Genomic DNA, 24,334 nt, shown 5'->3' on the forward strand with positions numbered 1-24,334 from the left:
AGGGAGAGGAGGGAGAGGAGGGAGAGGAGGGAGAGGAGGGAGAGGAGAGGAAGGAGAGGAGAGATGATTTTTGCTGTGTACAGAACTCTGGGTTCAAAGGATTTTCTCCCTTTTGGCCTTCTAAAGATGTGCTGCATTATCCTTTGGTCTGCATGGGTTCTAATAAGAATCCTGCATTCTTTTTCTCCTCTGGAATTAGTCTCTTTCCTCTGACTGCCTTCAGTATTTTCTATCTTTCATATTCTGCAGTCTGAATATGACATGCCTTGGTGTTTTTCTGTCATTTGTCTGGTTTGGGGGATGATCCTGTTTGTGTTCTCCGGGCTTCACAGATCTTTGGTATCCATCATTAATTTTAGAAAATTCTTGGTCATCACATCTTCAAGTATTTCTTCTGCCCCGTTTTCTTCTTTTCCTTCTCAGACTTTAACTACAAATTCAGACCACTTGACATTGTCTCAGAGCTCATGGGCGATCTGCCCTATTTTTTTCACACTTCAGTTGTATTCAAGTTCACAGACTCCTTTGGCTACACCAAGTTTAATAAGAGCTTGTTGAAGACATTTTTCGCCTATGTTACTGTCATTTTCATTTTTAGCATTTATTTTATTTTCTTACAGTGTCTATCTCTCTGCTGAAATATCCTACCTGACCACGCAAGTTGCCTGCCTTTTCTACTAGAGATCTTAACATACTAAACAGTTATTTTCGATTCCATGTCTGGTAGTTCCAAAGAATTTGGTCTTAAAAATGTCCTGTCTCAATAGTGTGTTGTTCTTCCTTCCTTCTTTTTATGCCTCAAAAACTTTTTTGAAAGCAGGATATCCTCTGTAAGACAGCTGAGACTGAGGTAAATAGTTTTTATGCCTGGGAAATGGGCCCGCCTTTCCTTCTGCCAGATCTTTAGTGTGTGGAGGTTGAGTCAATCTATTGTCAGGACAGGAACGTGGTTTGGAATTTGTTGCTGCCATGGTTACCCACAACATACCACCAGCTTCGAACTGTGTAGGGTAGTGGCTGGTTTGCCAGAGGATATTTTCCTCAGTGTCTGTTCGACCTTCAGCTTTTTTGGTCTTCATTTTACACTGCATCTGAGCTGGCCTGCCCCCATGTTCTTGCGCCTCTCACAGATCTCCAGTGTCACTTGTCAGTCCACAGCTGTTAGCCTCGTATGGGTGGGAAGATTCTCTGACATTAGGATTAAGCCTTAGTCTTGGGCAAACACTGTTTTCCTTGGTGGCCGGGGTGTGGCCTTCTCAGTGCTCCTGCCTTTTCTCCTCCACTAAAGTTCTGGGGCTAGCACATAATCCTGTCGCTCGCCAAGGACGAAAGACTTTTTTTCTGTTCTCTTTCCACGGTGGCTTAAGGCTCTTATCTCATAAGAGCAAAGAAGGGAAGGAGGACTGAGACAGAACTTCATGTCTTTCAAAAAGGATCTACTGTCCCACTCCTCCAGGGGGAAGAGTAACGGACACTTTCTCAGTACCCACACCCTAGCCTCAATCTTTTTAGTAAGCATCCAATGAAATCTGTGGAGAAGAGCCTGTGAGTGGATACAAATTGCCCCTGTGTCTGCAGCCCCCCAGGCGATCTCTGCTTTTTTGCTGGTCCACACTAAGTTCATTAAATTGTAACTGAATTATCCTACAGGCTGTTCACTTTGTCTGTCTCAGGTAAACAAGTGCTCATGTCTTACCTTTCCATGAGGGTGCCTGTCTCTCCTTACAGTTTGGGTTGGGTGGTTAACCTGCAACCTCAGCTCACTGATGAATTCAAGAAGATATCAACATGCGAATTTCTGGGGTTTGTTATTGCTGTAAGGGTAGGAACGATGCTCTCTAGCTTTCTCCATTCTAAGTAAAAGCTAGAAGTCCCCAACTATCTGCTTTTTAGCCAAACTTTAAAGGCTACGTAATGAATATGGCCAGCTTTGCCCACTACAGGCATATATGAAAGAAAATAATTTCAGGTCAAACTTCCAACTCAGCAATAAAAATACCTCTGTAATCCTAATAAAGCATGCAAAAATTACTGTTTTAAAATGTATGCAACAGCCAGAATTTTACATGTCAAATTTATACCAAAGAACGGTTCTGGTATTTTGATCATCAGTTTGTTAAATTCTAATTTATCAACATGTGAAAACTGTATTCATTTCTTTAGAATAGGTATGACATATCTAACAAGTCAACTGTGTACTTCTCTCTGTATAACAATAAAGGCAAAACGGGAAAAAAAGTACATATGAAAAACATACCTTTTACTCGGTTAATTTCATTCAATACACTTTCTACCACTGCAAAATTTCAGTTCCGAAGACTGAAATTACTTTGCCTTTCTACCTGATATGCACAGAAGCTTACACATTGCAGGCCTCTTATGACACAATCGCAGAGGTAGTATTACCTACTTAAATAGTAGCAGCAATGGCCTAGAAAGCTGATCTGTATATTAATATACAAAAAGAATACACAACACTATAAATTTTCATGGCAGAATGGAACTGAAAGTACACTTAAATTTTTTTGATTTAACTATTTCCTTTTGTTTAAAGTCACTTGAACTATTTTCAGAGAAAAACCCTGAATAAAAACTCTTCAATTTTTTTCAATAAAACATTTATACTTAATCCCTGCCTTTCCTTAGCTCAATGCTGTTGCAATATTTAAATATGACATCTACTATGTAAATGTAAATATATGACATCTACTATGTAAATCATTTAAATATGACATCTATGTAAATGTATTACAGCTGCATAAATACTTAAGATGAATACTAGAACACAGGGGTATCTTAGAGGTACAATCTCATAGAATTTCAAATTTAATTACTTTTTAACACATGTGGGGACAAAATGTTCAGCTGACAAAGAGAAATAACCTGGCTTTCTTTAATTTTATAAAATGACTGAAATAAAATGAATTTTTAAAACAAGACAGTCTTTGGCTGGGCATGGTGGCTCACACCGGTAATCCCTGCACTTTGGGAGGCCAAGGTAGGAGGATCATTTGGCCCAGGAGTTCAAGACCAGTCTGGGCAACATAGTGAGACCCTATCTCTATTTATAAAAATTAATAAAATAAAAAACAAGATACTCTTCATGTTCTATGAGGTTGGCAACGTCAACTAAAAACACCCAATCAGTATTTGTGAGGACATGAAGAAATGGATTCCTTCTCATTCACTATTGTGGAGGTATAAATTGGCCCAATTTTACAACAGACATTTGGTAAGGCATTAGTATTTTTAAAAATATGTCTATCTTTTGATCCAGCAATTCAACCTCAAGAAAATGTACACACAGCATTTATAACAGCATAGAGCAAAAAATAAAACCAAAAAATAAATAAATAAATAATTGGCTGGGCACAATGGCTCACACCTGTTATCCCAGCACTTTGGGTGGCCGAGGCAGGTGGATCACTTGAGGTCAGGAGTTCAAGACTAGCCTGGCCAACATGGTGAAACCCCGTCTCTACTAAAACTACAAAAAATTAGCCAGGCGTGGTGGTGCATACTTTTAATCACAGCTACTCGGCAGTCTGAGACAGGAGAATCGCTTGAACCTGGGAGGCAGAGGTTGCGGTAAGCCGAGATTATGCCATTGCACTACAGCCTGAGCAACAGAGTGAGACTTCGTCTCACCAAAAAAAAAAAAAAAAAAAAAAAAAACCACTTTCCATCTGTGGAGTCTGGATGCCTGGAAATGGGCCAGAAAAAACTGTTTTAGAGTACATCAACAAAATAGAATACCATATAGCCATTTAAAAAATAACTATCAGGCAGGGCACAGTGGCTCACGCCTGTAATCCCAATACTTCGGGAGGTCGTGGTGGGCAGATTACGAGGTCAAGAGATCGAGACCATTCTGGCCAACACAGTGAAACCGTGTCTCTACTAAAATACAACAATTAGCTGGGCATGATGGCACAGCACCCGCAGTCCCAGCTACTAGGGAGGCTGAGGTAGGAGAATCGCTTGAACCCAGGGGTCAGAGGTTGCAGTGAGCTGAGATCACGCCACCGCACTCCAGCCTGGTGACAAAGAGCAAGACTGTCTCAAAAAATAAATAAATAAATAATGATCTAAAACAGCACGAGAACCCCAGAGCCCAGACTCAAAAGTGGTAGCTACTGTAAGAATCCTGAATTCTTAAGATAAAGGTGAAACGGTTTAAGCTTCCAGTAAGAAAAAAAGTTACCAGCAATGAGGAAAAAGATTGTCCATTAGAATTCTCAACAGAAACACCAAAAATTATAACGTAACTGCAAAAAATCAGAAAAATGTGGCCTGAGACTCTCAACTAGCTTTCCTTGCTATCTGTTTAACCACATACAAAACTATAAAACCACTGAGTCAGTGACCAGATAGATAAGTAAATAACCAGGTAAGTAAGACTGAAACGACTAGCACCGTGGGCACTATTTTATTTTTCCGATACTAATAATAGTTAACATTACCATGTTCTTACTTTCTACCAGATTCGGTTCCAAGTTCCAAGCACTTTTACTTATATTTACTCATTTAATCCTCAAAGACATGAGGTAACAATACTATTATTTCTATTTCACAGATGAGGAATCTCAGAGAGTGGTTAAGTATCTTGCCTTGGCTAGTAAGGGACCGAGCTAAGATAAAACCTACATGGAGTGAATAAATCTTTTTTAGAATAAAAAAAAGATAAAAATAAATTTAAAAAAGATAAAACCTACAATCTAACTCCTCAGCACCAGCCTCTTCCCCACCACATTTATACCACCTTTAAATAAACAAGCTCTTGACTTAAGGAAAGAAACGCCTTTGAAAAATAACATGCATGCCTAGGTCCAACTACTCTGTGTTCACTTCTACACTAGATTAAAAAATTACTACACAATCAACTTTCTCCTTGAGCTAAATCTCATTTTAGGACAAGTGCTTCTATTACAGACAGAACCCTCTGTGTGCCTGGAAGTGTGTGCATTCAGAGTTCCTCTCTATGGCTAAGGCTGCCACCTAGTGGAACAAAACGAAAATCTTCACACAAAGCATAAAGCATTCTGAGGCATAACAAGAGGAGGAGGGAGAGACTAATGTTAAAACGTGTCCATTTTCAATGGGTCTTCCCTGGAAACACACATTCCTTACATCATTAACAAAAACTTGTTTTGTTTTGTTTTTTATTACTGATTGACGTAATACTGGCACTTTCAACTAAAAGACTGGTGGTACCTTACCTGAGGTTCCTATAAGTGGCTGTTCCCTCTGGTGTCTCTACAGCATTGTGTGAACACCAAAATGACAAAACGCAAACAGCTGAACTACACTTCCTATGCCATTCTACCCACTCAGCCTGGAAGGCCAAGGACAGCAACCTCATTCACTGTGATCTTCCTTCCACCACCGAGTGTGCGGAATGACAGGAGCTGGGAAAAGGAATCTGAAGACAGTGGGTCTCAATCTTCCTCTATTCTATCAACGTAAACTGGACCTTTAACCAAGTTCCCAACAAGGGGAAGTTTGTTCTCCAGGTGACACTTGATAATGTCTAAAGATAGTTTTGGTTGTCACACTGCAGGGAAGCTAAGCTACTGGTATCTAAACAAGCCAAGAATGCTGATCAATGTACTATAAGGCACAAGACCACTCCTCATACCAAAAAAAAAAAAATTACTCAACCCCAAATGTTAACACTGCCAAGGTCGAAAACCCTACTTAAACCCCACCATCCTTCTTAACAGGGGCACAGATCAGTGAAAAATACCAGTTTATAAAAGTAAGCTGAGCCTACAAACCCAATTCTGTTTAACATATACATACAAAGTATTTTTGGCAGTCTTTCAATACGCTTTTCTAAGAATATACAATGTACAGAGAATACAGCATTATTTACCTTGATAAATCATAGAAGAAATGTACTTTGTATTTTCAGCACTTTATGAAGAATTCTTTACCACTTAAGGAAGAGACCAGTCATGAAATCTAAGTTGCCAATACATCATAACTATATTAGCCCATCGGTGGCTATCATCTTCATGGTGACTCTACAATAGAAAGGTATACAGCTGTTTCACTTCTATTCCATTTACATTCTAAGATAACTGCCTGAGCATTTATACATTTTTGAATTTTTTTTTGAGACAGCCTTGCTCTGTTGTCCAGGCTAGAGTGTAAGCGGCACAATCTAGGCTCACTACAACCTCCACCTCCCAGGTTCAAGTGATTCTTGTGTCTCAGCCTCCCGAGTAGCTGGGATTACAGACACACGCCAGCATGTCTGGCTAATGTCTGTACTTTTAGTAGAGACGGGGTTTTATCATGTTGACCAGGCTGGTCTCGAACTCTTGATCTCAAGTGATCGCCTAAGGCAGGCCCCACAAAGTGCTGTGATTACAGTCATGGGACACGGCACCTGGCTGAAATAAATTTTTAAACCATAAAAAATACACTTTAAAGCATAAAAAATATACTTTAAAGCATAAAAAACAATTTTTTTTAATAAATAAAAAAATTTTAATTTATTCTTTACATTACACTTAGGGTTATTACACTGACTTTTTAAAAAAGTATATGTATCAGTAGGTTATATTATCTATGAACTTAATTTCACAAGAGCAAAGATGATGTTACAAATCATTTGTTATAAAAAGTGTCCACTGACTTTGAGAGGCCAAGGAGAGCAGATTACCTGACGTTGGGAGTTTGAGGCCAGCCTGACCAACATGGAGAAACCCCGTCTCTACTAAAAATACAAAATTAGCCTGGCGTGGTGGCATGCCTGTAATCCCAGCTACTCGGGAGGCTGAGGCGGGAGAATCGCTTGTACCCGGGAGGCGGAGGTTGTTGTGAGCCGTGATTGCACCACTGTACTCCAGCCTGGGCAACAAGAGCAAAACTCTGTCTCAAAAAAAAAAAAAAAAAAAAAGGTGGTCACTGAATCTGGGTGAAACAAAAACCACAGTAGGAAAAAAACTAAAGTCCTTCCTACAGTCTTTGTCTTTGCTATTCTATTTCCTCTGCCTGGATACTCGCCTTACAGTCCCACATGTGGACACTATTCTGACCCCTGGCAAAGCTAGCTCCACCTCATTTTTCCTGTTTTGGCTCACTTCACCTTTTTTCAGAGGTTGTATCTGAACTTCACCACCCTCACCTTACCACAGAGTTCATTTATTTTCTTCCTAGCATTTCATACAATCTGCAATATTTTCAAATTTTGTATACTGTCCCCCTTCAGAATGGATTTTCAAATTTTGTATTATTGTCCCCCTTCAGAATGGAAGCTTTAAAAAGACAGAGACTGGTCTATCTTACCCCTATATTTAGCAAAATGACTAGGGCACTTAGCAGGAGATCATTAAATATTTCTCGAATAAACAGGCTCACGAATAAACATTAATAAACTGTAACAAAAATCCCAGAAATTGCCGACAAGGGAATAAAAAGACAACAGAGAATAAGAGAATGAAAATAAATTATATCATTTCCAAGTAAATGATGGGGAGATTACAACATATAATAAAGACAGTAAATGTAAAATGACAGCTGATTCAAAAGTTAAGGCCAGTCATACGCCATCTAGAAAGAAAATACTTAACAACAAAAAAATACAGATAGAAAGTAAAAGATGGGCAAAAATATATCAAATTTTTAAAAAGCCAGAGGTTATGAGAGTCAGATGAGATAAAGCCGGACATCAAGGAAAAGAACATTAAATACAACCAAGTGAGACACTTTATAATGATTTTGAACACAATTCTTAAATAAACTATGACTGTCAAGAACATTTATAAACTAAAAACTCTGCATGAAAATATAAAAAGCAGTAACTACAGGAAAAATAAACAAAAACATAAAACTTGTGAGCGATTCTGATGTTTCCTCCATCACTGCTTAGATCAAGTAGTCAAAAAATAAGTATGTATGTAGATGGTGATATGATAGATTATATTTTCTGTTAAAATGAAAACACAACAAACAACAGAGATAAAATAAGCAGTTCACAAAGGAATAAGGAAAGAACAAATACAAAAGCACGCCATAAAGAGAGAAAATAACAGTGAGAAAATTAAGTCCGAGGGCCACACTTTCAAAAACCACACACTATTAAATTTGAAATTTTAAAATGAATGATTTTTTAAGAAAACACAAATTATCAAAATTGACTCAAAAGATAGAAAACTTAAGGACATAAGCAAATGAAACCTTAAGGATGTTGCCAAGAAAGCAACTAGCACATTTTTAAGGAAACCACTATTCTCATAAGGAATGGGGAGGAGCGGAAGAAAAACTACTTTTCTTTTTATGAACCCAGCATAATAACCATAATCAAAATCTGACAAAGCACACACACACACACAAAGTGAAAATACTGAAACAACTGTCCTAAATACATTAATACAAAAAAAATCTAGAAATACATAAAGCCAAAGAAAGGTTATCCTAGGATATTAAGAAACTTAGCAGTACATTTCACCATATAGTAAATAAGTTAGCAACAACAAAGATCTGAAAAGATGCAAAAATATTTTCTCAATTTACTTCTGCTTTATCGTCCTGATTTCTTTTTTTTTTTTTTTTTTGAGACGGAGTCTGGCTCTGTCGCCCAGGCTGGAGTGCAGTGGCGGGATCTCAGCTCACTGCAAGCTCCGCCTCCCAGGTTTACGCCATTCTCCTGCCTCCGCCTCCCAAGTAGCTGGGACTACAGGCGCCCGCCTTGTCGCCCGGCTAGTTTTTTGTATTCTTTAGTAGAGATGGGGTTTCACCGTATTAGCCAGGATGGTCTCGATCTCCTGACCTCGTGATCCGCCCGTCTCGGCCTCCCAAAGTGCTGGGATTACAGGCTTGAGCCACCGCGCCCGGCCTATCTTCCTGATTTCTATGGCTACTTCATTAAAATAAAAAAATACATAGCCAATGTGTAAGATATATAAAGATATTTGCTTCAGCATTGTTAACGATTTTAAAACCCATTAATCAGGTACACACAGTGGAATACTAACCAGCCATACATCATTATGGAATATCTGTAAATGCTGAGAAAGCAAACTAAAAGAACAAACATCAAATTATTTACAGAACTCGTTCCTGATTATGTAAGATTTAACTACCAAGCATATGTTATCACAGGACACGCATCACATATCTGTGATGCATGTTTAATTTCTGCATCACATATGCTGGAGTTTAATATTACTATTTTACTCTACATATTTCTATATTGTTATTGTTTTCTAGGGGGGAAAAGTGAAAATTCTCATTTTGCCCCTATGAGCTATGCAATAAGGAAATAGAAAAGAGTTTAGGCCAACAAAGGCCATATAAAATGACAAATGAAAACAGGGTAATATTAAGGAAGTATAGATAAAAGATACACAAACAGGAAAAAGCAAAGTTAAAACAATGGTATCCACAGAAAGAGCACACAAGGGACAGAAAGTGACAGCTCAGCGTTCAGATTACAAGAACACCTGGGCCTCCCACTGCTAAACACACAATGTAGTCCTAAAATAACCCCGAAGAAATACTACTAAGAAATTCTAGAGCTTCATGTACACTCTTACAGAGCTACTGCAATCTCTTTCCTATCAACCACCCGCCTCAAGTTAAACATCTGCTTACACAACAGACATGCTATGCTATGCTGCCATCTGCAGAGCAGACTTAACACTAAAATTCCCACTGAGAACATTTAAATATGTTTGTTGAAGGCATCAAAGTAAATGACGGAGAAACTAAAACTTAACTAGTGATACAACTATATTGGGATAAGAGAGATAGCTATAAGACAGAGAAATGACAGTAAGTCACACAATGTTTAAAGTCGAAAAAAAAATCAAGAAACAATAGCATAAGCATATTACTAGCAAATGCGAAAAAACTGAAGAACCCAAAATAAAACTAGTTAAGCAGTTGCCACAGAAGAAAGGGACTGCAGCTAGAGAAGGGAAAGGCACATCTGTCTTTTAGTACAGGATCTTACTCTCTATTTGAACTTATAATACTTGTGATAGGTTTTTTTAAGTACTGCAAATATTTTTCAAAATGAGTTAATTATGCCTAAGAATAAAGGAATTGATTATTTCTTAGATTTTTTTTTTTTTTTTTTTGACCTCAGAAATATCTTAAATGGTTTTTAACTTTCTTTTTAAAGGCCGAGTCTCACTCTGTCACCCAGGCTGGAGTGCAGTGGCACAATCAGCTCACCGTAACCTCTAACTCCTGAGTTCAAGCTATACTCTTTTCTCAGCCTTGCGAGTAGCTGAGATCACAGGCATATGCCACCAAGCCTGGCTAATTTTTAAGTTTTTTATAGAGATAGGGTCTCCCTTTTTTGCCCAGGCTGGTCTTGAACTCCTGGCCTCAAGCAGTCCTCCCGCCTTGGCCTCTGAAAGTGCTAGAATTAGAGGCATGAGCCACCATGCCCAGCCTTAAATGTTTTTAAAAGCACGAAATATAAAAATTAGCCTAAAGGCAACATTGCAAGTAACGAAGACTAAAAGCAATATAAAAATTGCCAGGCAGTACTGAAGTCTTTGTTCAACAGGCACCTATCACTACAATGGCTAGCGTAAGTTCACTAAATACTTGCTTTGTTATATAAAAGAGCTTATTAGAAACAGCAACATCAAAGAACTGGAATATTCTGCACATTTTATTTAACATTTATTGTGAACCAATTATATGTAAGGTACTCAATTGGGATTTTCACAAAAATACAATTTCCTAAAACAAGTTCAGGGAAACTAATGCCCTATCTACCAGAACCACAAGCCTGGATATCTATAGCCAGATAACAAAAGGAAAATTTAAGGTCACTGCACAAATCACAAAATCAATTAAATTGATGTTCAATTATTTTCCTGCCATTTTATATAACTTCAAAAGTAATACAACTTTACAGTAAAATACCACATTTGCTAAAATGGCAATTAGCACTTCAATAATAAATTTTCATCACTAAACCCTTGTTTAACTAATGACAAATTATTGACAAAAAATTAAAACTAAAGTCCAAACATACGTATCATATACTTAGTAAGAGATTCAATATACAGCTTAGCATCCAACTCCACAATTTCCAGAAAGAAAAACATCATCTCCTTCCTTATTCAATTTGATAACTGAAAGATTCATAAGGTAAGAGAATACTATTCACCAATAAAAGTTTATTCTTTTTCCCATCCTGTATCAAGCTTTTGTATCAGGATATGAAGTTACATTTGTAAAAGTCTAAAGATAAAGAAATAAACCCATTTGGTACAGCTGAACTATAAACATAAGAAATCCTGAACTGCAATTGTAAGTATAATTAATCTAAAATCTTTCAAATTGTGTATTTCAAATTGCATTCTAAGAAAAAATATGTTAGACACAGGGGCTACTGGCTGTGTTCTAAGACATGATAAAGTTAAAAAAGCAATATTATAAGATTTAAATTATAATTGTATTATAAACATAAATTTTATCACCCTAAAATTGTAATATATTGCAAACTAAAGTATAATACTGAAAAGCTCACCTTCATCCACAGAAAACTGACAGCTCTTATCATTGAAGAAAAGTATTTTCTTCTTGTCGGGGCGACTTACAAATAGTATCTGGTCCCCCAAAGCCTTAAAGAAAGATAAAATAAAGATTTTTCAGTTAACTCCAAATTAACTCACCAAAAAAAAAAATAAATAAATAAACAATAAAGGACTTTCATTTCCTTAACACACTCAGTGTACCACCATAGGGTCCACTGGATCCAACTTTAGTTTTAGTTTTGAAACGAGACCAAAAGTTTAAGAGACTCGACCCACACTGGAGTGCAGCGGCACAATCACAGCTCACGGCAGCCTCAACCCCCCCCAGGCTCAAGCAATCCTCCCACCTCAGCCTCCGGAGTAACTGGGACCACTGGTGCGTTGTCACCAAGTCTGGCTAATGTTTTTAATTTTTTGTAGAGAAAGGGTCTCACTATGTTGCCAGGGCTGGTCTTGAACTCCTGGGTTCAAGCGATCTTCCTACCTTAGCCTCCAAAAGTGCAGGGAATACAGGTGTGAGCCACTGCACCCAGCCCCAATTTTAGTTTTTGAGTTTCTTTGTTGAGCAGTTCAATTTTTAAAAAATTGATATTTCCAGACTTGTATTCTTAGAGGTCTTCCAAAGAACAAAAACAAAATGTGTTTCACTTAAAACAGAAAATTCGATCTTTGTTGCAATTACTATTTGGGTCCATGGGACTCTTTCACTAACCTAAGACACATAATAGAATCTTGGTGTTCTTACTTTTCCTCAATCTTGAGATATGTTGCTACTTACTCATCATTACCCATCAATTATTTCCAATTGTGCTTTTAAAATGCTAAAATAATAAGAAAATAGAAGAATGATTAAATTACCTAAGAATGTGATGCAAGAGTGAAAGACATGGGCATCCTTCAGTTTTCTTGCTGCATCGCCCAAAGGATTACATTACAACTTTTCAAGAAGATATAAAAGATTAGAAGAGTCTTCCTCTTGTCTTTTAACTTTCACTGAGTACACTTGACAAAAAAACTTTGTATTTTCTACCCTTGAGAGCAAAGACAAGGAAACTGACCAAAGACATTTCACAATTATTAGATGAATCAAAATATGAATGCAAAAAGCCAAATAGCAGCACTCTGGACTATCTGGCAAAAATTCATCACAGGAATAATGGAGTCTTTTGATGACAATAACTCAGGTGAATAATCTCAAGCTTAAGAATCAACAAGTGAACAAAAATGCTTCTCAATACAAAATGGAAATGATATTCCCATCCCGTTATTCAACAGGAAGATCATCACACAGTATTTTGTGACAAGAATTTTTATCATCTCACTTTGTTAAAAGGATATGTGACGGTATTCTTCTTTTTGATGTGTTTTCCAAAAATTACTTGATACAGAAGTTTGCTGTGTTAAATTCTTACTAAAATCTCTAATAAAGCTGTTTTCATCATCCCATTATTCTTACTTATACAAATTGTTCATAAAATGACTTACAGTAGTTTAAAAATAATAGTCCACTAGACCCAGGTGGTAGAAGGTGATAACTACAGCATGAGCAACCCAAATTCCAAAATCTCAAATCTAAAATCCAAAACTTTTTTAGTGCTGACATGACATACCAAAGAAATACTTATTGGGGGCTGGTTGCGGTGGCTCACACCTATAATCCCAGCACTTTGGGAGGCCGAGGCAGGAGGATCACTTGAGGTCAGAATTTTTTTTTTTTTTTTTTTGAGACAGAGTCTCGCTCTGTCGCCCAGGCTGGAGTGCAGTGGCTCTCAGCTCACTGCAAGCTCCGCCTCCCGGGTTCATGCCATTCTCCTGTCTCGGCCTCCTAAGTAGCTGGGACTATAGGCACCTGCCACCACCCCCAGCTAATTTTTTGTACTTTTTAGTAGAGACTAGATTTCACCATGTTAGCCAGGATGGTCTTGATCTCCTGACCTCGTGATCCGCCTGCCTTGGCCTCCCAAAGTGCTAGGATTACAGGCATGAGCCACCGTGCCTGGCCAAAGTCAGGAGTTTTGAGACCAGCCTGGCCAACATGGTGAAACCCCATTTCTACTAAAAATAGAAAAATTAGCTGGACGTGGTGGCAGGTGCCTGGAATCCCAGCTACTTGAGAGGCTGAGACAGAAGACTCTCTTAAACCCAGGAGACAGAGGTTGCAGTGAGCTGAGATCACGCCACTGCACACCAGCCAGGGCAAGAGAGAGACTCCGCCTCAAAAAAAAAAAAAAAAAAAAAGAGGAAGAAAAGAAAAAAGAATTACTCATTGGAGCATTTTGGATTTCAGATTTTCAGCTTTGGAATGTTTAACTGGTATAATGAAAATATCCCAAAATCTGAAAAAATCCAAAATCCAAAACAGTTCTGGTCCCAAGCATTTCAGATGAAGGATAGTCAAATTGTACATATGTAAAATAAATGAAAGAACCTGAAGGCATTGCTAAAAAAAAATTAAAGACATGAACAAATGAAAAGAATTCTGTGCTCATGTATTAAAAACCTTAATACAGTTACGACGGTAATACTACCCAAAGTTACCTACATATTCAATGTAATCCCTATCAAAATCCCAATGGCATTTTTTGCAGAAATGGAAAAAATCCATCCAAAAATTTATATCGAATCTCAAGGGACCTCAAAAAGCCTGAAATGGTTTAGATCTGTGTCCCCATCAAATCTCGTGTCAAACTGTAATCCCCAATGTTGGAGGTGGGGCCTGGTGGGAGGTGACTGGTATGAAGGTGGATTTCCCTCTTGGTGCTGTTCTCCTGATAGTGAGTTCTCATGAGATCTGGTCATGTAAAAGTGTGTGGCACCTTCCCCTCTCTCTCTTGCTCCTGCTCCGGCCATGTAAGATGAGCCTGCTTCCCCTTCACCTTCTGCCATGATTATAAGTTTCCTGAGACCTCCCCATAAGCTGAGTAGACACCAGCATCATGCTTTCTGGAGAGCCTGCAGAACTGTGAACCAATTGAATCTCTTTTCTTTACAAATTATCCAGTCTCAAGCATTCCTTGATAGCACTGCAAAAATAGACTAATACATAGCCAAAACAATCTTGAAAAAGAACAAAATTGTTGATCTCACTCTTACTGATTTCAAAATATATTACAAAGCTACATTAATCTGGCCAGGCGCAGTGGCTCACACCTGTAATCCCACCACTTTGGTAGGCTGAGGGTGGGCAGATCACTTGAAGTCGAGTTCGAAACCAGCCTGACCAACATGGTGAAACCACATCTCCACTAAAAATACAAAAATTAGCTGGGTGTGGTGGTTGTTTGGACGAATGGAGGCAGGATGGTGCACTTCCGGGTTCTTCATCCCCACCCCCAACTCTTCCCACGCGCGCAAAAATGCAGCCGGCGACCCGGGAAGGTGCAGACCAACTGGGCATGCGCCAGGTGACGTCAATCCGAAGAGACCAAGGATTTACCTGGTCGCACCTGCGGAACGCCCCCCGACACGCCCATGCCCCGCCTATTGCCCTCCCACTCCTAGAAAAGCCGCTCTTGGCCATTGAGCCACGCGGCCTTCCTGAGTCTCTCACTCCTGTCGGGATGTCGGGACTGTGGGAAGTCCGTCCGAGAGCCCCACCGGGGGACTCTGCCGGCCTCCTTTGCCGGAGGCCGACAGACTTCTTCCCCACACCTTAGGTGACCAAAAATAAATGTGCAGTTTTGCTCCTACATTTGCCTAGTCGCTGGTTCTTTTGTGCCCACTCTGGTGGTCTTAGAAAAACAAATCAGTTGGTGCCGAAGACCCGGGAGGAGACCCCTCCTCAGGCCTCTAGGGGTTGAGGAACCTCCTCCTGCTCCCACGCCGCAGACGGACCAGGACCTGAGACCCGCTTCCCTCACTCTCATGGCCTCTCTGGGGTAAGTGCCCTTGTCTCCTCTTTACCTCCCTCGGCCAGAAATCCTGTGCAGGTCCGAGGTCCATTTGGAGCCACCATGTGGCTCGGGAGACCCCTTCAGGATGGAGACGTCCGCCTGAAGGTAATCTCCACTTTGGCTCCATGAGCCTCCAGTCTGTCTCTGCTGGTTCCAAAGGACGCTTTGAAGCCAGGCAGAGATCCACTTCCATTTCCATTGTGTCCATTGTGTAAGTAAAGAGGAAACAAACGGGAAACCCCCCCCAGTCCAAATTTCCAAAGAGCACCCCCTTAGGGTGCCTCCTAGCCAATTTAAAAACCTTACAGCTTGAACAAGACCTTAGGAGGAAGCGGTTAATTTTCCTTTCCACTGTGGCGTTATCGACCTCAGCAATTTCTGCCAGTGGCTAGGCAAGTGGTCCGAAATTAATTACGTACAAGGCTTTTGGGCCTTAGGCTCTCGTCCCTATACTCCTCCTTCTCTCCACCCCCTCCCTTCCTGCCCAGACTCCTCCTCCTCCCCCCATCCAGACTCCTCCTTCCTCCTCCTTATCTACTAGTAATCCACTCGGTCCCACGCCTCCTTCGGGGCCCCCAACTGGCTGTCTTGAGTCCCCTATCTCTGCCCACACCCTCCTACAGTGTTAGCACCTTTGCAAGAGGTGGCTGGGGCGGAAGGGGGTAGTCAGAGTACATGTCCCTTTTTCATTGGCCGATCTTTCCAAAATTGAGAAGCGTTTAGGTGATTTCTCAGCTAATCCTACCATATATATAAAGGAATTTAGACACCTTTGTCAGGCCTATGACTTAACTTGGCATGACCTCCAGGTTATCCTAACCTCTACCCTAAACTGACTGAGGTTCTAACCCAGTATACACGGTTAGATCCGGCCTCCCCCACAGGGGCCACCATTTTGGCAACTTATTTCTCAATCAGCTCCTGACATTCGTAAAAAATTTCAAAAGGTAGAGGATGGTCCTCAGACACCAATACAAGACCTAGTTAAATTAGCCTTTAAGGTCTATAGCTCCAGAGAGGAGATGGCTGAGTTACAGCTCCTAGCAGCGGCTTTACAGCCCAGTCGTAACCCCAGGCCAGAGAGCACATACTCCGCAGACTCCAAGGCTACAAAAGGAGCCTGCCTGCTATAAGTGCGGCAAGGCAGGACACTATGCCAACAGGTGTCCGCAAGGTCCCTGAGTCCCAACGCAGCCTTACTATAAGTGCAAGGCATCAGGACATTGGGCCAATGAATGTCCTAACCCTCATCCACCAGCAACCCCCTGCCCTGCTTGCCAGCAGGGAGGAAACTGGAAGTCTGATTGCCCCACCCTGAGAACAGGTGCCGCGCCTCCACATGACCCCCTTTCCCAGGATCCTGGGAGCTCCTTCCAGCTCCTACATCTGGACGATGAAAACTGAAGGTGCCGAGACTCGGGGACCCCCATCACACTCGCCGAGCCGCGGGTAACTCTCCTGGTAGCGGGTAAGACAATTACTTTTTTAATCAACAGTGAGGCTACCTATTCTGTTTTGCCGTCCTTCTCTGGACCTAGCCTTCCATCCAATATCTCTGTAGTAGGAGTAAGTGGAAAGCCATCCACTCCACGAAAAACTCCAATCCTTAATTGCTGCCTGGCCAACAATTACTTTGCGCAGTCGTTCCTCATTCCCAGCTAAAAAGGGCCCCTACCGAAAGCAATCAGTGGAAATCAGTTTGGCTTTCCCCCACTCGCCTCAAACTTACTAAATTTTCTTAACTATCTCATACTCCCCAACCTTGCCAGGACCTTCCTTCTGGGTTTTGCCCATATTCCAACAGATGCTTCCGTTCCTCATTCCTATACTAATACTGTGCCTTATTTTATTTTTCATCCATGTGTCCAAATACCAACCATGGGCCCCGACCTTAACGACGCCCCTTAACAGCAGGAAGTAGCCAGACAGACCACAGCGCCCCTTTATCACTATTATCAATAAAAGGTTGGACTGTTTGGACGAATGGAGGCAGGATGGTGCACTTCCGGGTTCTTCATCCCCACCCCCAACTCTTCCCGCGCGCGCAAAAATGCAGCCGGCGACCCGGGAAGGTGCAGACCAACTGGGCATGCGCCAGGTGACGTCAATCCGAAGAGACCAAGATTTACCTGGTCGCACCTGCGGAACGCCCCCCGACACGCCCGTGCCCCGCCTATTGCCCTCCCACTCCTAGAAAAGCCGCTCTTGGCCATTGAGCCACGCGGCCTTCCTGAGTCTCTCACTCCTGTCGGGATGTCGGGACTGTGGGAAGTCCGTCCGAGAGCCCCACCGGGGGACTCTGCCGGCCTCCTTTGCCAGAGGCCGACAGACTTCTCGCCCACACCTTAGGTTACCAAAATAAACTTGCAGTTTTGCTCCTACCCTTTGCCTAGTCGCTGGTTCTTTTGCGCCCGCTGGGCAGGTCTTAGAAAAACAAATCAGTGGTGTGCCTGTAATCCCAGCTACTCAGGAGGCTGAGGCAGGAGTACTGCTTGAACCTGGGAGGCAGAGGTTGCAGTGACCCAAGATTGTATCACTGCGCTCCAGCCTGGCTGACAGAGTGTGATTCTGTCTCAAAAAAAAAAAAAAAAAAATTGTAGTGCTGGCATGAAGAAACACATACAGGCAGAATAGAGGATCCAGAAATAAACTTTCACATATATGGTCAAATGATCTTCCACATGAGTACCAAGACTAAGACTATTCAATGGGCAAAGGATGGTTCTCTTCATCAAGACACTGTGAAAACTGGATATCCACATGAAAAGGAATAAAGTTGGACTCTTATATCATATACAAAAATTAACTCTAAATACTTAAATACAAGACCCACAACTACTAGAAGAAAACAGAGGAGAAAGCTTCATGACATTAGATTTGGCAATGATTTAAACATGACACTAAAGGCATAGGCAACAAAATCAAAGACAGACAAACAGGAGTGCAGCAAACTCAAAAACTTTGGCAAATTAAAGTGCACAATCAACAGAGTAAAAAGGCAACTTACAGAATGGGAGAAAATATTTGCAAATCATGTATCTGGTAAGGAATTAATATCCAGAATATATTTTTAAAAATTCCCACAATTCAACAACAAAAAACAACCCAATTCAAAAATGAGCAAAGGACCTGAATATATAGTTCTCCAAAGATGACATACAATAGTCAACAAGCCATGAAGGTGCTCACATCACAAATCACTAGAGAAATGCAAATCAAAACTACAATAACCTATCACTTCATACCTATTGAAATCGCTAGTATCAAAAACAAAAAAAGAAAATAATAAGTGTTGGCAAGGATGTGGAGATATTGGAACCTTTACGTACCATTGGTGGGGTTGTAAAATGGTACAACTGTCAGGCCTCTGAACCCAAGCCCAAGCCAAGCCATCGCATCCCCTGTGACTTGCACATATACGCCCAGATGGCCTGAAGTTAACTAAAGAATCACAAAAGAGATGAAAATGTCCTGTCCCACCTTGAATGATGACATTCCACCACAAAAGAAGTGAAAATGGCCAGTCCTTACCTTAAGTGATGACATTACCTTGTGAAAGTCCTTTTCCTGGCTCATCTGGCTCAAAAAGCTCCCCCACTGAGCACCTTATGACCCCCACTCCTGCCCGCCAGAGAACCGCCCTTTGACTGTAATTTTCCTTTACCTACCCAAATCCTATAAAACGGCCCCACCTTCATCTCCCTTCGCTGACTCTCTTTTCGGACTCAGCCTGCCTGCACCCAGGTGATTAAAAAGCTTTATTGCTCATACAAAGCCTGTTTGGTGGTCTCTTCACACGGATGCGCATGACATTTTGGTGCTGTGACTTGGATCGGGGGACCGCCTTGGGAGATCAATCCCCTGTCCTCCTGCTCTTTGCTCCGTGAGAAAGATCCACCTACAACCTCGGGTCCTCAGACCCACCAGCCCAAGGAACATCTCGCGAACATCTCACCAATACTGAATTGGGTAAGCGGCCTCTTTTTACTCTCTTCTCCAACCTCTCTCACTATCCCTCAACCTCTTTCTCCTTTCAATCTTGGTGCCACCCTTCAATCTCTCCCTTCTCTTAATTTCAATTCCTTTCATTTTCTGGTAGAGACAAAGCAGACACATTTTATCCGTGGACCCAAAATGCCGGCGCCAGTCACAGACTGGGGAAGGCACCCTTCCCTTGGTGTTTAATCATTGCAGGGATGCCTCTCTGATTACTCACCCACGTTTGAGAGGTGTCTAACCACGCTGCAGGGACACCTGCCTCGGTCCTTCACCCTAAGCGGCAAGTCCCGCTTTTCTGGGGTAGGGGCAAGCACCCCGACCCCTTCACTCCCTGTTTCTACCCCTTCTCTGCTTTTCTAGGGGAGAGTCAAGAACCCTGACCTCTTATTTTTGCGCCCCGACCTCTTATTTTTCCGCCCCAATCCCTTATTTCCGCGTCCCGACCCCTTTCCCGCTTTTCTGGAGGGCAAGAACCCCTGAACTCCTTCTCTCTGTGTCTCTACTCTCTTTTCTCTGGGCTTGCCTCCTTCACTATGGGCAACCTTCCACCCTCCATTCCTCCTTCTTCTCCCTTAGCCTATGTTCTCAAGGACTTAAAACCTCTTCAACTCACACCTGACCTAAAACCTAAATGCCTTTTCTTCTACAATGCCACTTGACCCCAATACAAACTCGACAGTAGTTCCAAATAGCCAGAAAATGGCACTTTTGATTTTTCCATCCTACAAGATCTAAATAATTCTTGTAAAATAGGCAAACGGTCTGAGGTGCCTGACATCCAGGCATTCTTTTACACATCGGTCCCTCCCTAGTCTCTGTTCCCAATGCAACTCGTCCCAAATCTTCCTTCTTTCCCTCCTGCCTGTCCCCTCAGTCCCAATCCCAAGCGTCACTGAGTCTTTCTAATCTTCCTTTTCTATAGACCCATCTGACCTCTCCCCTCCTCGCCAGGCTGAGCTAGGTCCCAATTTTTCCTCAGCCTCCGCTCCCCCACCTTATAATCCTTTTATCACCTCCCCTCCTCACACCCGGTCTGGCTTACAGTTTCGTTCTGCGACTAGCCCTCCCCCACCTGCCCAGAAATTTCCTCTTAAAAAAGTGGCTAGAGCTAAAGGCGTGGTCAAGGTTAATGCTCCTTTTTCTTTATCCAACCGCTCCCAAATCAGTTAGTGTTTAGGCTCTTTTTCATCAAATATGAAAAACCCAGCCCAGTTCATGGCCCATTTAGCAGCAATCCTGAGACGCTTTTCAGCCCTAGACCCTGAAAGGTCAGAAGGCTGTCTTATTCTTAATATGCATTTTATTTTATTACCCAATCTGCTCCCGACATTAAATAAAGCTCCAAAAATTAAATTCTGGCCCTCAAATCCCACAATAGGACTTAAAGAACATCACCTTCAAGGTGTACAATAATAGAGTAAAGGCAGCCAAGTAGCAAGTTATTTCTGAAATGCAATTCCTTGCCTCCACTGTGAGACAAACCCCAGCCACAACTCCAGCACAGAACACCAAACACTTAAACCACAGTTGCCAGAGGATCCTCCAGAACATCCTCACCCAGGAGCTTGCCACAAGTACCGGAAATCTGGCCACTGGGCCAAGGAATGCCCGCAGCCCGGAATTCCTCCTGAGCCATGCCCCATTTGTGCCCTAAGCCATGCCCCACTGGAAATCGGACTGTCCAACTCGCCTGGCAGTCACTCCCAGAGCCCCTGGAGCTCTGGCCCAAGGCTCTCTGACTCCTGTCCAGACCTTCTTGGCTTAGCGGCTGAAGACTGACGCTGCCCCATTGCCTCGGAAGCCTCCTGGACCATCACAGATGCTTTAGGTAACTCTTACAGTGGAGGGTAAGTCTGTCCCCTTCTTAATACGGAGGCCACCCACTCCACATTACCTTCTTTTCAAGGGCCTGTTTCCCTTGCCTCCATGCGTGTTGTGGGTATTGACAGCCAGGCTTCTAAACCTCTTAAAATTCCCCAACTCTGGTGCCAACTTGGACAACATTCTTTTATACACTCCTTTTTAGTTATCCCCACCTGTCCAGTTCCCTTACTAGGCCAAGACATTTTAACTAAATTATCTGCTTCCCTGACTATTCCTAGGCTACAGCCACACCTCATTGCCGCCTTTTCCCCCGGTTCAAAGCCTCCTTCACATCCTCCCCTCGTAACCCCCCACCTTAACCCACAAGTATAGGACACCTCTACTCCCTCCTTGGTGACTGATCATGCACCCCTTACCATCTCATTAAAACCTAATCACCCTTACCCGGCTCAACACCAATATCCCATCCCGAAGCACGCTTTAAAAGGATTAAAGCCTGTTATCACTCGCCTGCTACAGCATGGCCTTTTAAAGCCTGTAAACTCCCCTTACGATTCCCCCATTTTGCATGTCCTAAAACCAGACAAGGCTTGCAAGTTAGTTCAGGATCTGCGCCTTATCAACCATATTGCTTTGCCTATCCACCCCGTGGTGCCAAAGCCATATACCCTCCTATCCTCAATACCTCCCTCCACAACCCATTATTCTGTTCTAGATCTCAAACATACTCTCTTTACTATTCCTTTACACTCTTCATCCCAGCCTCTCTTCGCTTTCACTTAGACTGACCCTGACACCCATCAGGCTCAGCAAATTACCTGGGCTGTACTGCCGCAAGGCTTCATGGGCAGCCCCCGTAACTTCAGTCAAGCCCAAATTTCTTTCTCATCTATTAACCTATCTCGGCATAATTCTCATAAATATACACTTACTCTCCCTGCTGATCGTGTCCGGCTAATCTCCCAAACCCCAATCCCTTCTACAAAACAACTCCTTTCCTTCCTAGGCATGGTTAGTGTGGATTCTTACACAAGAGCCAGGACCGCGTCCTGTAGCCTTTCTGTCCAAACAATTTGACCTTACTGTTTTAGCCTAGCCCTCATGTCTGCGCACAGCAGCTGCCACTGCTTTAATACTGTTAGAGGCCCTCTTCTTGTTTACTTATACCCAGCCCCAAAAATAATAGTGAAAGGTTGCTCATAGATACTCAACGTTTTCTCATACACCAGGAAAATCAAACCTCCCCCTCTATGCAGTTACCCCATCAGTCCTCATTACAACCTCTGATGGCTGCCGCCCTAGCTAGATCCCTAGGAGTCTAGGTACAAGACACTCCTTTCAGCACGCCTTCTCACCTTTTTACTTTGCATCTCCAGTTTTACCTCGCACAAGGTCTCTTCTTCTTCTGTAGATCCTCTACCTACATGTGTCAACCTGCTAATTAGACAGGCACATGCACACTAGTTTTCCTTACTCCCAAAATTCAATTTGCAAATAGGACTGAAGAGCTCCCTGTTCCCCTCATGACACCGACACAACAAAAAAGTTATTCCACTAATTCCCCTGCTGGTCAGTTTAGGACTTTCTGCCTCCACTATTACTCTCAGTACTGGAATAGCAGGCATTTCAACCTCTGTCACGACCTTCCGTAGCCTGTCTAATGACTTCTCTGCTAGCATCACAGACATATCACAAACTTTATCAGTCCTCCAAGCCCAAGTTGACTTTTTAGCTGCAGTTGTCCTCCAAAACCGCCAAGGCCTTGACTTACTCACTGCTGAAAAAACAGGATTCTGTATATTCTTAAATGAAGAGTGTTGTTTTTATCTAAATCAATCTGGCTTGGTATATGACAACATAAAAAAACTCAAGGAGAGTGTCCAAAAACTTGCCAACCAAGCAAGTAATTATGCTGAACCTCCTTGGGCTCTCTCTAATTGGATGTCCTGGGTCCTCCCAATTCTTAGTCCTTTAATACCCATTTTTCTCCTTGTTTTATTTGGACCTTGTATCTTCCGTTTAGTTTCTCAATTCATCCAAAACCATATCCAGGCCATCACCAATCATTCTATAAGACAAATGTTTCTTCTAAAAACCCCACAATGTCACCCCTTACAAGATCTCCCTTCAGCTTAATTTCTCCCACTCTAGGTTCCTACGCCGCCCCTAATTCCACTTGAAGTAGCCCTGAGAAACATTGCCCATTCTCTCTCCATACCACCCCCCAAAAATTTTTGCTGCCTCAACACTTCAACACTATTTTGTTTTATTTTTCTTATTAATATAAGAAGGCGGCAATATCAGGCCTCTGAGCCCAAGCCAAGCCATCGCATCCCCTGTGACTTGCATGTATACGCTCAGATGGCCTGAAGTAACTGAAGAATCACAAGAGATGAAAATGCCCTGCCCACCTTGAATGATGACATTCCACCACAAAAGAAGTGAAAATGGCCAGTCCTTGCCTTAAGTGATGACATTACCTTGTGAAAGTCCTTTTCCTGGCTCAACCTGGCTCAAAAAGCTCCCCCACTGAGCACCTTGTGACCCCCACTCCTGCCCGCCAGAGAACCCCCCTTTGACTATAATTTTCCTTTACCTACCCAAATCCTATAAAACGGCCCCACCTTCATCTCCCTTCGCTGACTCTCTTTTCGGACTCAGCCTGCCTGCACCCAGGTGATTAAAAAACTTTATTGCTCACACAAAGCCTGTTTGGTGGTCTCTTCACACGGATGCGCATGACAACCACCACTATGGAAAACAGTATGGCAGTTCCTCAAAATATAAAACAACCTTATGATCCAGGACTCCTGCTTCTGTATCTCCAAACACAATGAAATACAGTCCCAGAGTTATTTGCACACTCATGTTCACAACAGCACTATTCACAATAATCAGGAGGTGAAAGCAACCCAAATGTCCATCAAGGAATGCATAAAGAGAATGTATTATATAAATACAATGGAATATTATTCAACTTTAAAAAGGAAGAAAATCCTGTCGCAAGTACAACATGGATGAACCTTGAGAATATTATGCTAAGTGAAATAAGCCAGTCACAAAATGACAAATACTGGAAGAGTCCACTTATATAAGGTATCTAAAGTA

General features: G+C 42.0%; 1 protein-coding gene across 1 annotated transcript in view; it reads right to left on the reverse strand.

Moving 5' to 3' along the window:
- GTF2E2 (general transcription factor IIE subunit 2) overlaps positions 1-24,334 on the reverse strand; it is a 91,035-nt gene that overhangs the window by 16,468 nt on the left and 50,233 nt on the right. Inside the window, exon 6 of the mRNA XM_023214618.3 lies at positions 11,504-11,597. Coding sequence (XP_023070386.1) covers positions 11,504-11,597 — 94 coding nt within the window. The remainder of the gene's footprint in view (positions 1-11,503; positions 11,598-24,334) is intronic.

This window comes from Piliocolobus tephrosceles, chromosome 7 (assembly GCF_002776525.5).
Source record: "Piliocolobus tephrosceles isolate RC106 chromosome 7, ASM277652v3, whole genome shotgun sequence".
Taxonomy (NCBI): Eukaryota; Metazoa; Chordata; class Mammalia; order Primates; family Cercopithecidae; genus Piliocolobus; species Piliocolobus tephrosceles.